This window comes from Aspergillus heteromorphus, assembly GCF_003184545.1.
Source record: "Aspergillus heteromorphus CBS 117.55 chromosome Unknown BO70scaffold_35, whole genome shotgun sequence".
NCBI classification, from domain to species: Eukaryota; Fungi; Ascomycota; class Eurotiomycetes; order Eurotiales; family Aspergillaceae; genus Aspergillus; species Aspergillus heteromorphus.
Genome location: NW_020290440.1, coordinates 83079 through 96712, shown reverse-complemented (window position 1 = coordinate 96712; position 13634 = coordinate 83079). Strand labels below are relative to the sequence as shown.

The 13634-nt window shown below is 52.5% G+C and overlaps 6 protein-coding genes across 6 annotated transcripts; 1 reads left to right on the top strand and 5 right to left on the bottom strand.

The window, feature by feature from the left end:
* Positions 1-868: 868 nt before the first annotated feature.
* Positions 869-1108, bottom strand: BO70DRAFT_257880 (ankyrin repeat domain-containing protein; the record flags this gene model as incomplete). The annotated part of the gene is made up of 1 exon (XM_025538871.1): positions 869-1108. A coding segment is annotated over one exon (240 nt), but the record flags the coding sequence as incomplete, so codon positions are not given.
* A 366-nt stretch (positions 1109-1474) lies between these two features.
* On the bottom strand, positions 1475-2071 carry BO70DRAFT_300519 (ankyrin repeat domain-containing protein; the record flags this gene model as incomplete). Its single annotated transcript, XM_025539671.1, has 1 exon — positions 1475-2071. A coding segment is annotated over one exon (597 nt), but the record flags the coding sequence as incomplete, so codon positions are not given.
* A 1181-nt stretch (positions 2072-3252) lies between these two features.
* On the bottom strand, positions 3253-4359 carry BO70DRAFT_390256 (class I glutamine amidotransferase-like protein). Its single transcript, XM_025546140.1, has 2 exons — positions 3529-4359; positions 3253-3470 (listed from the first exon to the last, which is right to left on the bottom strand). The coding sequence occupies exons 1-2, from the start codon at positions 4118-4120 to the stop codon at positions 3346-3348; spliced, it is 717 nt and encodes a 238-aa protein (XP_025395334.1). The 5' UTR covers positions 4121-4359; the 3' UTR covers positions 3253-3345.
* A 150-nt stretch (positions 4360-4509) lies between these two features.
* Positions 4510-6876, top strand: BO70DRAFT_344725 (Zn(II)2Cys6 transcription factor). Its single transcript, XM_025541471.1, has one exon. It carries the CDS (start codon positions 4538-4540, stop codon positions 6788-6790), a length of 2253 nt encoding a protein of 750 aa, XP_025395333.1. The 5' UTR covers positions 4510-4537; the 3' UTR covers positions 6791-6876.
* Positions 6877-7088: 212 nt separating this feature from the next.
* BO70DRAFT_151499 (translation initiation factor eIF5) lies at positions 7089-8818 on the bottom strand. Its single transcript, XM_025538213.1, has one exon. It carries the CDS (start codon positions 8613-8615, stop codon positions 7344-7346), a length of 1272 nt encoding a protein of 423 aa, XP_025395332.1. The 5' UTR covers positions 8616-8818; the 3' UTR covers positions 7089-7343.
* A 1224-nt stretch (positions 8819-10042) lies between these two features.
* Positions 10043-12650, bottom strand: BO70DRAFT_417180 (bifunctional terpene synthase/polyprenyl synthetase family protein; the record flags this gene model as incomplete). The annotated part of the gene is made up of 8 exons (XM_025547407.1): positions 10043-10363; positions 10426-10571; positions 10625-10726; positions 10782-10945; positions 11007-11161; positions 11198-11927; positions 11981-12242; positions 12374-12650. The coding sequence occupies 8 exons, from the start codon at positions 12648-12650 to the stop codon at positions 10043-10045; spliced, it is 2157 nt and encodes a 718-aa protein (XP_025395331.1).
* Between the last annotated feature and the right edge of the window lie 984 nt (positions 12651-13634).

Sequence of the window (13634 nt, the reverse complement as noted above, 5' to 3'; positions counted from 1 at the left end):
TGCCTCTCAGTAGACTAGGCTTACCTACCTACTACTACTACTACTACTACTACTACTACTACTATTCATCCACCCATCCACCCCGTAGCCCCACGGTATCTATCCCCCCTCATCGCACCGCTAATCCAAAAAAAAAAAAAAAAAAAGAAAGAATACTTCGACACCCCAGGTTCACAAGCACCCCAAGATACCCGATACCCCCTTCCGTTCTCCCACAAGCACAACAAAAACCCCAAGCATTGAAAATTGTACCAAACAAAGTCAAAAGATTATATATAAAAAAAGAATTACGGACAGGAAGGATTCACTGCTAGTCACCGAGTCAACTAGTGAGCACCACCAAAAAGTAAGATAGGTAGAGAGAGGGTGAGCAAAGGCATAGATAGCGGGAGATACACTGGTGGTCGCCCGCTTTTTTATTATGGTTGTGTTACTCTCTGGACCAATCAGAAGAAGAAAAAAAAGGCAAAAACATACAACAGAAGGGATTCGCTGGTGGTCACCCACCCAACTACTAACCTCCCGGCGTGTGGCTTAAGTACGGCTGAGCGGACGGGAAGCCCTGTTCTCCACACCCTATGGTCGTATGTGCTAAGTTGTAGGTAGAAGGGAATTATATTGAGAGGCATGTTAGAGATGTTTGATTGTTACATAGACCCAAGACTGGCTGCCTGGCGAGAAACAAGTATTATAGTTCCAGCCTTCAATTATATCCTGCAAGAGGCGGACTATGCCGTGATGAGCCACTACCTGACGTACTGCCTCGTAACCATGCCAGAATACGGTATCGACGGTAGCCCCGAGTAGTAGCCTTAGGAGGGTCTTCTCTCTAGTCGAGATGCAATGGGGTTTTGCTGGCCGCATCGACAATCTGATTGGCCCCATTTTCCAGAAGTAGTTGTGCTATACCTCTAGAATGGGCAGATACAGACACCTTCAGTGGTGATTCGCCATTTCGATCCGCGATGTTAGGGTCTGCGCCATTTTCCAGAAGCAGGGCCGTTGATATCGGACATTCCAAGAGAACCGCCTCTGCTAGGGGCGTCTTGCCCCAGATATCTCGGGCATTGACGTCCACACCTTGTTGCAACAGGAGTCTCATCATTGGCAGCAGGCCTTTTGTAGCTGAGAAATGCAAGGGCGTGCGTCCGAAATCATCTTTCGCGTGTGGACTAGCTCCGTTCGCCAGAAGTAGCTGTCCAGCTTCATAATCGTCCGAGCTGCAGGTTTTGATAAGAGGTGTGCAGCCAAGACGGCCTCTGCCTTCAATATTCGCTCCCTTGTTAATCAGAAATAACATTAACATTTCGTCTTTCAACTCCGCTGCCCAATAAAGCGGCACCCTGTGGCAGATGTCACAGAATAAATCCGGATTTGCTCCTTTCTCGAGAAGCATCAAGGCTATATCCACTGCTTTGTTCTTAAGGGCGACGCAAAGTGGCGAGCAATGGCACGGATACCTGGGATTCGGATATGCACCCCTCTCCAGCAGTAGGGCCACGACAGTTGGGTAGCCTTCATGCGAAGCCCACCACAACGGGCTTCTGGCTTGCTGGGCATTGACATCGGTGTTATACATGGTTCTGGAGTTGGCTGTCGTTGCTCCCTCGATATTAGCACCCATCTCTAGCAAAACAATCACAACCTTCATTTGCCCATGAGTGGCGGCGTCTGCTAAAGGAGTTCGACGACAATAAGTCTCGGCTTCTATGTCCGCACCCCATTCCAGCATCATCTTCAACACCCCCAAGTGACCATGTGACGCCGCCTGATGCAGGACTGTGCAGCCATCGTAGCGTTTGGCCCTAACATCTGCCCCGGCTTGAACCAACCGCCGGATTATACTTTCGTAGCCCTGCTGGGACGCCCGGATTAATGCACCAGAATCGTGTTCCCAGTTGCTGAACCCTACTCCTGGCCCCATGTCAAGCAACAGCTGGACAACTTCCTCCAGGCCATTCCAAGCTGCCCAGGAAAGCGTGTTCTGTTCATGCGCGTTAGGGATACGTAGCAGTACGCGAACTAGCGTATAGCCCCGATCCCAACGATAAGTAACAGATATTCTCTGCATGATCACCTTCATGGCGAGCCATCGGCAGGCCATCTTGGGAATACACTGTGCTTGATAAATTACGTCGTCGGCTAAGAGAGTCAAAGCTTTCCTTGTATCACCTTTGCTCAGGTTTTTATGATCGTGATCGTATGACTGATAGTCCGAGTTTCTCTGCTGATGGGTAGCATTCCGTCTCAATCTTTGTTAACAGAGAGAGACAGCGCGCGCGAGGAAGAAGAGAAGAAAAGAGGCGCAAGGGGAAAAGAAAAGAGAAAAAAAGGGAAAGGCAAAGTTCGTACGAGAATGGCCTTGACAATTGACTGTCGGTTCCCCGGTTCAAAGTGAAGGTGCAGTTTCCGGCAACTGCGACGGAGACGCAATGCATCATACAAATCATCCAGGTGCTGGTATGTCAATAAGAGAATCTCACTCGGGAGGTCTACCAGTCCCACCATGTTTGCGGGCAGGGAATGTTGCTTGGTGCCTTTGCAGGACGGGTATTCAGTGCTTGCTCCGGATGAAGGAAAGAGAAGTTGGACTTGAGCTTGAACCGTGACAAAGCAAACTGGTCTGCGGAGTCGTCGTAGGTCCCGCCAGAAGGACTATTCCCGGGCTTCATAACTGGCGGGCGATTCCAGCCGCAGCCCTGCGTGGTACCGGCAAGTACTTAGTAGTGATGCCTACGCGGGCAGCCCCACCAAACCACCAGTATTGCGGCGGTTAGGCAACCACAGGAATCTAAAGGTCAGCAGTAACGCCCGATAGAAGTAAGGAATTGGAAATTAAATATCAAGGTTTGGACGGACCATATGGCAAGAGAACGGAACGAGGCCGTAGGGAGGTGATGGCTAGGTACCCAACTCTGTCGGGAGGAAGAGGGAGGAAGACAGACGAAGAATGAAGGACCCGGAGGAAGAGGCGGCGCAGGGCCAGGCTGTCAGCTTACCATATCCGAGCGCGGTCTAAAATGAGCCTTGCACTAGGCCAATGGTGGGATTGGAAGCGGACATCATTAATAATGAAGATGATTTTGGGAGAAGAGGGAAAGAAAGCGGGGTTCAAGAGGGAGGAAGGCTTCACTACTACTTACCCACCTGGGATTAGTTTCACTGTCAATCCGACCGGGGTCTGTCTACGCAGAATGTCTATCAGAATCATACAAGCCAGATACATCGCCTAGTATCTTAGCAAAATCTGGGGTTCAATAATAAGGCAATATTCAATACTATATCTGTCCTATCCCCGCCACCTTCCTCATGAAAATCAGTCACCGAGTATTCTCCCTGCGTCATCTATAGCTTGTCGAACACAGCAATGGCAGCCTTGGCAGTGGACGTGGAACTGGCTGGATTCTGTCCGGTGACGAGTCGCCCATCTACAACATGGAAATCATCCCAGATCCCAGCTGATCGCTCATCTATTCACAGAATTAGCACCTCATCAAGATCACCAGAAAGAATTGCATCGGCACTTACACTGAGCACCCAAACGCGCAGCAAGCTCCTCCACCATCTCAGCGCCGAGACCTCTCAACTCAGACATGATGCCCATGGTATTCTCCGCCTCTGTCGTGAACCCAGTGATCTTCTTTCCTTTGATAATCGGCTCCCCAGTGGTCCGGTCAAGCAAGTTCGTGAAAATCGCAGGGCCATGGCAGACAGATGCCACGACGCCACCATTCGCCCAGACCTGCTCGGCAATGTTCTGCAAGGCACTGGCAGTTGGATAGTCCAGCAGAGAAGCATGGCCTGCGGATGCAAAGAATAGCCCGTACTTGGACCCGTCAACCTCAGAGGCTTTGGGCATATTGTCGAGTTTCTTGCGGAAGTCGCTGTTCACATTGTTCCAGGTGTCGAGGTCGGAGCCGTTGAGAAAATCTGGCTGCTGGGACAGCCAGTCTGGCGTGTAGCTGCCTGTCTCGGAGGCGAGGTCGACTTCGAAGCCGGCTTCCACGAGCGCATTGTACGGGTGCAATGCTTCGACGATGAAGAGGCCGGTTGTCTCCTTGCCACCGAAGAGGGTGGCACTGGCGGAGGTGATGGAAATGAGGGCTTTGCGGGCCGGCATGATGTTCAATTTGGATTTGTAGGTAGGTAGGTTGGAAGTGGAAGTTGTTGTCACTCTGGATATAATGGTAAAACCAGATGATGATGTTTCTTTTATATTCGAGTTTTGTGTTCGAGGCTGATGGTTTTCCGACTGGGAGGATTCATCTTCTATTTATACCAGGTGGGATACGAGCCGTCTCTTTCGGAGTTTCGCTTTCATCTGCATGTGCCTGGGTATAGTACATACAGACAGGCTCACCTCCCGGAGCAGACGGAGGGGGTGACGGATGGTAAGCACTAGAGGCCGGAGTTGCGGAGTGCGGCATGTTCGAGTGCCGGAGTGCCGGAGTCGATATAATCTACGCCCTCCCGCAACTCCGTCAACCCCCCCCCCAATTCCTCCCATACGAGCAACCGCCCCAGAAGACTACATACCATGGATTCTCAATCACGAGCCTCCCAAAGACGAGGCTCCGAGAACCAGCACATACCCCTCCATCGTCGGAAACGGGTTCAAGTCGCCAGAGCGTGTGGTAGCTGCCGAGTACGTCGTATCAGATGTGACGATAGCCAAACCCCGTGCTCCAACTGCGTGAGAAGTGGGAGCGAATGCAGCAACAGCCGTGCACCAACGGCATTTACCCTGGCACAAGCAAACCAGGAGATTGCGTCATTGAAGCAGAAAGTCCAGGAACTCGAAACGGAACTTAAACACCGCTGCAATTGCAATGGAGATAGAGATTCAGATTCAGCGGTTCACATAGGATCAACACCGACACCGACGGCATTGGCCTCGGGGTTTGCAGAAAATACCACTGCAGAGCAATATTGGGGGGGCGTACATTTCCGTCCTGCACGCTCCCACAACAGTCTCTGGCTCGGACCGTCGTCGCTGTACTCGTACATCCAACGTCTCAGTGGCTTTCTAAGTCTCAACTTCAACCATGAGCAACCCGCCCACCAACTCCTTCCCATCTCCGCAAGTGACAACAGACTTCTTGACCGACCAGTGACGGGTCCCGATCAGAGCCCGATCCATCCGCCTTTCCCTTCAACATGTACATCTCCATCCAGCAGCTGCGTCTATCTAACTCCCCTACAGGAGGACTTCTTCATCAACCATTTCTGGCAGACCTTCCATGTCTCACTGTTTCCGATCCTGGATGAGGCTCACTTCAAGAAGCATTATCAGAGCCTATGGATTGCCGGCGGCAAGGAACGGAAACCATCAGCCCTGGTCGATATCGTTGTTGCCATGTGCATGCAATATCACATTTCCACACTGCCCCTGGACTCTCAAACCGGTCTTCTCGATGGCAAAGACGCCCTAGTAGCCGGCCGATGGCACTACTGGCGCGGACAGACCCTGTTAACCTACGAGCTCGAAAGCCCCACACTATCCACCTTGCAATGCCATTTGCTCTGCGCAGTATACCTGTGCGGGGGATCTTTCCACAACATGATGGATAGCTCCGTGAGCCTCGCCGTGCGCACGGCATACATCCTCGGTCTCCACGTGGATCCTCCACCAAGCATGTCCACACCAGACCGCGAGATGCGAAGACGTCTATGGTGGGCGGTTTATCTGATGGACAGCAAAGCGGGGATGAAGCTCGGGCGACCCTTCATGCTCAGTGATTCCCACGCCACGCCAGCTCTCCCCAGCGATACCTTCTCGACCGCTTCAACATCCGGATCAACCTTCGTTCCCATCGGCGAAAACACCACCTGGCTGAGCTTCAACCTCCACCAAACCAAGCTCTACATGCGCATCCGAGCAGCCTACAACGCCTTCTTCAACAAAGACTTCCAGCTACAACCCGGCCAAACCATCTGGGATAACCCCTGTGCACTGCAATCCGGCGCGGAGGTCCTCGCCCAACACACCCAGCTCATCCAAGCCTGGACGGACAGCGTCCCCGATGCCCTCAAACTCACGCGCCAGAACAACGGCACCCCCTTCTCCACCGACGGCACCCGCCTAGTCATCGAACAATTCATCCCCCCCTGGCTCCAGCGCCAGCGCATCCTCCTCGAACTGACCTACCACCACCTAAACACCAACCTCTACCGCCCCCTAATCTCCTTCACCAACCACCAACCCCCCCTACCCAACCTACCCACCGACCCCATCATCACCCGCTGCGCCACCCACGCCATAGCCCTATCCAAACTCACCCACCAAATAATCACCGAAACCACCATCCTATCCGGCTGGCACGAATCCTTCCACACCCAATGGAACGCCACCATAACCCTAATCGGATATATAACGATCTACCCCTCCACGCCCCTGACATCGGAAATCCGAAACGCAATCGATCTCGCAGTCGCGGTATTCGAGCATTTCGGCGCGAAGTTCCCCGCCGCGGCGAACGCGATGAGAATCGTGCGCGGGCTCTGCGGTAAGGTCGATGAGATTCTCGCGCAGCATCGGAGCTGGACCCAGACCGGGTCTTGGGATGGTAGCAGCCGGGCAGCGATCCTCTGGGAGGATTCAGGTAGCAGTGTGCACCAGGAGACTTCTTCATATGGAAATTCGGTTTCTCAACCGCCCGTGGTAGATGGGAATGAGATCAGTGGCCCCTCAGAGTTGGATCTCTTGGGGCTGGCGCTAGATGTCGATTTCTGGAATGAGGTGTATATGCTCTGGCCGGAAACTGACTTAGACATGACTTGTTCTTCATAGGTTAATAGTAATTGGGGACGGTGTATGTACTTCTTGAGAATATCTAGCAAGATGGTTGGCTTAGGGAAATCTGGGAATATGATGATGGTGATGATCAGTAATGTTATGAGGTAATGCAGAGGCAAACGGGACTCACTAAATAGCTTATAAGTATTTTCAGGTGAAGACACTGCCGATTCTAACCACCGATACTTAACTGGACTCTACACTGCCGTTCAAGACCATAACTACCAAACTAGACCAGGAAGACCTGGGTAAAGGAGGCAGTGCGTTGATACTGAGTTCATACTACAAAATACTCGATTACAGTGAGTGCATCATGAGCGAAGAGGTGGTTGATTGATAACTAATAGTAGCCCAACGTTTCTTTCTGGTCTTTTCGATTTCAAACTTCAAGCTCAAACACAAGAACAGTAGGCAATCCTCAACTGTACCAATTCGAAATGAGTGAAACCAGTAGGAGCAGACAAAAAAAAGCAAAGTGCAACTCAAACGAGTCCCGAAACCATGCCCAGTAGGCAGACAGGCGACCGTACGAAGCTATGTCGCTGGTCTAGTCGCTCTCCTCCTCGCTCTCTTCCTCGCTCTCGGCGTTCTCGAGCCACTGGAGGAAGGGCTCAGCGGCCTTGCGGACCTTCTTGCTGGTCTGGATGTCGACGTACTTCTTGCTGGCCTTCGCGCCCCATGCCTTGAGGGTTTCCTCAGAGATGAGGTCGTGTTCGTAGTACTTGAGAAGAACGGCCGGGACCTGGGCAATCAGCTCAGGACGATCCTTGCCGACGAAACGCTCGGTGCCACCCAGGAAGGCCTTCTCGTGGCGCTCGGAGGTGATCATCTTCTTCAGCAGACCGGCACGAGAAGGAATCTGCTTGGCGATCTTCTCGTCGAAGATGGTCTGAGCAAGAACGGCCACAGTCTTGTGCTTGTTCTCGATTCCGTACTCCTTGGCCTTCATGTAGATATCCACGTCGCTGACGGCAGTGACACCGCCCTTCTCAGAAGCGGCGTTGAGAACCCAGCTACCAAGCTCATCATAAGCCGAAGGGCCATCAGCACCCTCTTCGTCGGCGTCCTCGAGGACAAGCGTGCGCTTGAGATCATCGGGAAGCTCCTTGGCACGAGCCTTGACGGCCTCCTCAGACACGTCGACGGCCCAGTCATCATCGTCGATGTCATCTTCGGCCTCGATGCGCTTGGCATCAGCCTTGATACGGCGAGTCAGCTCATCATCGCTTCCTGCTTCCAGGGCGACGTCGCCATTCTCGTCATCGCCGTTCTCGGAGTTGTTGCTATCTCCAGGGCTGCCATCTTTGTCGCCATTCGCGTCATTGTTCTTGTTTCGTTCGCGACGAGCCTTCTTGTCCTTCTTGTCCTTCTTGCCTCCCTTGGTCTGGATGTTGCGGAGGATGAACGTGCTCAGCTTCAGACGGGCATCGACCTCGGAGCGCTGTCCACAGGCCTTGCAGTCCAAGAAGATCTTTTCGTCCTTGATCACGACGTCTGTCTCGGGGTTCTTGCACTTCTTGCACAGAACGAACTTGGAGATGAAGCCATCCAGATAGTCCTGAAGCTTGGGGGCATCATGAGCGCCGTTGATGATCCAGCGATCATCGGTCGGCTTGGCGTTGGCCTGAGCACCCAGCTCGAAGCCAAAGTACTTGATGACGTAGGAGGCAGGACGGCTGAGAGACTGGGCGACGGAGTTCAGGTTGACGATGACAGTCTTGATGCCGTTGCCCTTGCCTTCAATCTTGGATTGCAAGCGCTCCATCTTGTAACGGTAGAAGGGATCGGAGACATCCCGGCGAATGTTGACAGTGGCCATGATGACGGTTGATTGAGTGAGGAGATTTCACGAAACTAAGCGAGAGGGTTATATTAAAAAGAGGCGGGAGGGATTCTGGACCAAGGATATCTTGAAAGAACAAGACATGCGTGGGATATTCCTGGTTGCGGAATGGTGGCGGTTGGGATCGTTTCACAGGAGAACGATAGACACAGCGAAAAGGCAGCCCGAAGCTTCAGCCACAGGACTTCGAATGTATGCTACAAGGTTTCGACGTGAAGCGAAACGATTGCAGCTTGAGCGGCAGGTGGTGATCGAGATCTCTGACGGAGGACGAATACATAGACAAGTTCTCGAGCGACACTATTTCAGTGGTTTTCCCTGGCAGGGTGGGGAGAGAAACCAGCGGGGTGGTTCTTCTGTGGGATGACACAAAGAGGACACGGTCAGCTTCGTAACACTGATGGAGGAATGGCAGAAGGACCCGGAACTAACTCACCAGTGGTTGGAGTGCGAACAAAATGTAAGATGGGGAACCAGCAGGCACGAGGGATAGCCTGAGGAGGAGACTTGACGAGACAACAGCGTTCAGAGCTGATGGATTGGAGATGAAAAGCCGAGAAAGTAGGATGAGTTGGAAGTGGATGGAAGAGGAGAGAGAGCGAGGAGAGGGAAGAAGACGAAGAAAAGGCCCAAACAAAAAAAAGTCCGAGCCGGCGGGCGCCAAGCCCTGGTGGCCTGAAAGGGGAAGGCACCGCCAGACTGAAATTTTCACTTTTGGCGGGTCGAGGCAGGCAGGCGCGACTCGAGCGCTGAGTCAGCAGCCGAGTTTGCCGGAGCCCCGGCGACTTCCCTTCCGGATTCACGTGCGCGCTTTACGGCTTATTATTCCCTGTCGTTTGTGTGTCACTGGGACTTGCTGGACCAATTTTTGGGCGTCCGCTTCACTTTCTCTCTCGTCCTCATTTTCTCTCATGGCGGGGGTATGAACTGCGCTGTACTATCTTTCAGCCTACAGTGGAGCTGCTGCCAGCCAACCGTTTCAGGACCACTGCCTCGGGTCTGGCTATCCCTGCACGGGCATTATTGACATCCCAATTAGGAAGGCGGAGTAGCCGGAAGGGGGGATGTGTGTAATATCCCCAGTGTGGTGTGCTCGCAGCAACCGGGGTGTGCACGTAGCGCCTCCCAAGAAATAATTCCATAATTTTTCCATCCTGGACCTGACCATTTGATATGGTAAGCCTTCTCGCTACATTTTAGAGCAATGTGGCCCAATGACCCAAGATAGATGAGGTAGGTAAATCCATGAGTATGGCAGCCCAGAGCCTCAGAGCCCCCTGACCTACTAGTATATCAAGAGTGGAAGGACATCTAAGCACATTGCAAAAAGCGCATGATAATCCGGAACGCATCAAAACTGAAAAAAGGAAGCCGACGAACAACAACAAAATCCCTCCTGCGCTCTACCCATTGCGCAACAACTCCAGAATCAACCTCAACTGAAAATTCTCCGCCCCAAATCTGCTCTCCAGCTCGTCAATGCTCTTTTCCACGTGACCGTACAAGACGCCCAGTGTGTCTGAGGTAAACTTCAGACTCCCGCTCTTCTTCATCAAGTCCAGGATGGTCTTCTTTTGGGCGTGCGTCGCTGTCCCGCTCACGCGCCGCTGCATCCAGACATTCCTCAGGACATAACTGTCCGGCATGGCTTGCAGGAGATGGATCAGTGGAAGGGAGAACTTTCCCTCCTCGAAGTCTTCGCAGAAGCCTTTTTGCTTGGTGTACTGTTTCTGCGGTTAGTCCAAACGCCACCGGAAACGAGTCTAGTGGAGAGACTGAGCCGTACCTCGGCGGAGACTAGATTTTGGTAGTCATCTCGGGTCTGGAAGTACCGACCAAGACGATTGGAGAAGTCGACGAGGTCGGCTTTGACGGGGCTCGTCGAGTGAAGGGCCATAAGGCGACAGAAGAGTCTGATCAGGCCTCCGGTTTCTAATGATTTTCGTGAGGCCCTGCTTCCGCCTGGGCTGGAATTGGGGGCTTACTGTGTTCAATCATCTGGAAGTACTCATTCACGGATGGACAGATGAGATTGCTGGTCCAGTAGAGGTCCATGGACTGGCCTACATAGAGATTGTGTAATTCCTCTTCAAGTGAAAGAGTCAGCTGCGGCCACTTGCGATTGGGGAAAGTATGACACACCGGTGAATACGACCAAGCTCCTTGAATCTCCCAGTTCATGGACCCTTTGCAATGCACGGATAAGCTGATAGTTGGCCGAGTTTATAGTCTGGCCGAGCCCAAAGATGGCATGGGTTGATGGCTTTCCCCGTCGGAGCTCCGACCCATCTTCCAAGTCATCGAGCCTGGCCGTTCAGTTAGACGTGTATAATTAGAGCTATGGGATGCGAAGAAGAAAATACAAACATCAGGGACGCGTTGTGGAGAATCGTGGTGATCGACTTGATTATATTTAGTTTCTCTTTCGGTACCCGAAACCAGACATCCAAGGCGTCAATTGCTTGCTCGCGGAGCCCCTTGGATGGAAGGGCCGTGATATACTCATATGGTGCCTGTAAAACCTATTCGACTCATTGCTCTAGTCAGCAAATACAGACACGGCCTGGCAAAGCGGCGGTGCTTCCTACCTTCGAGTCAAGATCCTGCCCGTTGCATGATTCCACTTTCACATCGTGGTCTCCGAGTTTGAAGCCCTCGCGGCCTACCAGATGCTCCTTAATAACAGCGCTTAGAAGGCTCGTATCGGCTTCGAGACTGTTTGCGGTTTGTTCCGGGACCGAGGCGGGCAGACTGGCATTTCCATTCACAGTGCGATCGGGCATCTTCACCTCCACCTGACCAAATCCGAATTCTCCGCCCTCAGGCTTGTTCTCCTTGGGAATGCCGTTCTTCATCCACTCGAGCTGGCGCTCACTGAAGGACGCGTTAGTGTAATATCTTGGGCTGTGCAGGCCCCAAACCACGTTTCCGCTCATGCTGTATAGGACCGACTCCAGGTATCTCATGGTATCATGTGAGAGGTCATTGCGGGCTTTAGCATCTTCAAAGATCTGCAGATAGTCTACCGTGGCCCTTTTAATCTCGTGACGGCATCTCTCTTGGGCCTCGCCTTCGGAGATCCCATGTTCTTCCATGGCGACAAAGATGAAGTTGGTGCAGTAATCCTTCCCCAGGGCGACAGCGCTCTGGTGCTCCTTCTCCCAAGAGACCAGATCGTTTACCAGCGCCATATGTAGGTATGCGGTGGTGGCCAGCTGATGGCACATGTCCAGTTCGTCCTCGGGGATGGTGATCGCTTGCGCGAAAGTGAGCAGGCCATACCAGAAACTGAGTCCCGGTTAGTCCAGTCTTTCCCACAACGGGGAGGGAAAGAGACTCACAGCGTGCCAACGTCATGGATCCGGTACTTGAGGTATTCCTCCTCCGACTTGAAGCGGCATTCCTCCTGCCGCCCGGCCTTGTCAAGAAACGTTGACCACGCCTTGAGCGACGTGATTGCCCGGTCCTTATCAATGCTTAGCATCTGCTTCGCAACGTAGGCCTGCAGCGCGCGCTTCCCGGAGCCCGAATGGTTGATGGTTCCGGTCCTGATCACTTGGTCGAATGCCGCTTTGAGATCATTGTTATGCTCGTCCCCCTGGCCTCCCCGTTAGCTTTTGCCTCCTGTCCGGACTGGGAGTCTTACATATTGTGCAATATCGGTGACATCTTACAGCAAAGGTGGCACCCGTCAGTACCAGGCAGAAAGAGAGATACAACATCGAAGAACCAACCGTCATGCAGAAATGCAAGCTCATTTGCATACGACACAATGCCGAGTCTCTCAGGAAGGGCTTCCGGAATGGCAATACTCATGCCGTTCCATGGGTGTCCCAAGCCACCCTTGTAGAGCCCCAGCGGCCCGATCAGCTCGCGCCAGTGCTCCTGACATCTCAGGCAATCGATCTCCTCAATCTCGGAGTTCTTGTGGTATCTCACTGTGAGGCCATCACACAGCCCCTGGGCGTCATAGGTTTCGGGCTGTACCACCGTGGAGAACTTGAACTCCATGTTTGGAGAGGATGAACGAGACAAGACAGTAGAGAAGTAGAAGGCAGAGATGCACTAGAATGAAATATCCAAGATTTGATTGAGATGGACTAGGTTTGTGCTGTGACATAGAGCCGGCAGAGAGACGAATGGTGCTGTATTTAAAGCTTTGCTCTTGCGAGGCACGGGCATCATATTTGGCCCAGCCAACAAGCCTCCATTTATGAGTGGCCATGGGCAATCTCAATCCTTTGCGCAGTAAAACAAAAAAAAAAAATACGTGCCCTTCTCCATGTATTTCCTCGGAGCCCAATATGGAGAGTCCATGCGGTGATATCCCACCAATTGCCCCATAACCCGCGTTTCACCGGCGATTTTCAGAATGCAGATTGCATAATCTGACGTTGTAACGCAATGTAACTTTTCTTCTTGCGGTTATGATCTGGGCTGGTGTGAATCAGTATACTTAAGACTTCATTGATCAGTGCGGAGGAGGAGAGGGGGTCCAGAGGGTTAGGCCAACTGCCGGGGATTGTGAATCTGCGCTCACCCGCAGCGTCTGGGAGCAGAAAGGAAAGTTTGCTGCTGTCATTTTCAGGTTTTTATTGGGAGTGGCTGGCTGAGAACTACAGGGGCCTCGGATATTGTATGCCAATACTGCATATGACACACCCTAGAAGGAGGGTCCAAAGAACTTATTTCCAAGACGCAACCATATACTATCTTAGTGGCCAGTCAGAGAGGCCGCGCATGCCATGCATGGTGGAGAATGAAATAACCATATCGGAAATGCGGAGCCCGATCAAAGGATGATCCAAGGTGTGACAGATATTTGAAACTCGTCTGGACAGGCCCGCATTCTCATGACCATGTGCAGTGCAGTGCTCCCATGTGTCGGCTGCTCCGGACAGCGCCAAATCAACGCACTTCCATGCATGAGATGATGAGCCCCGAGCCCGGCCCTAACCACCAGGGCGTTTGATTCCCGGACAGCGCAGTCTTTTG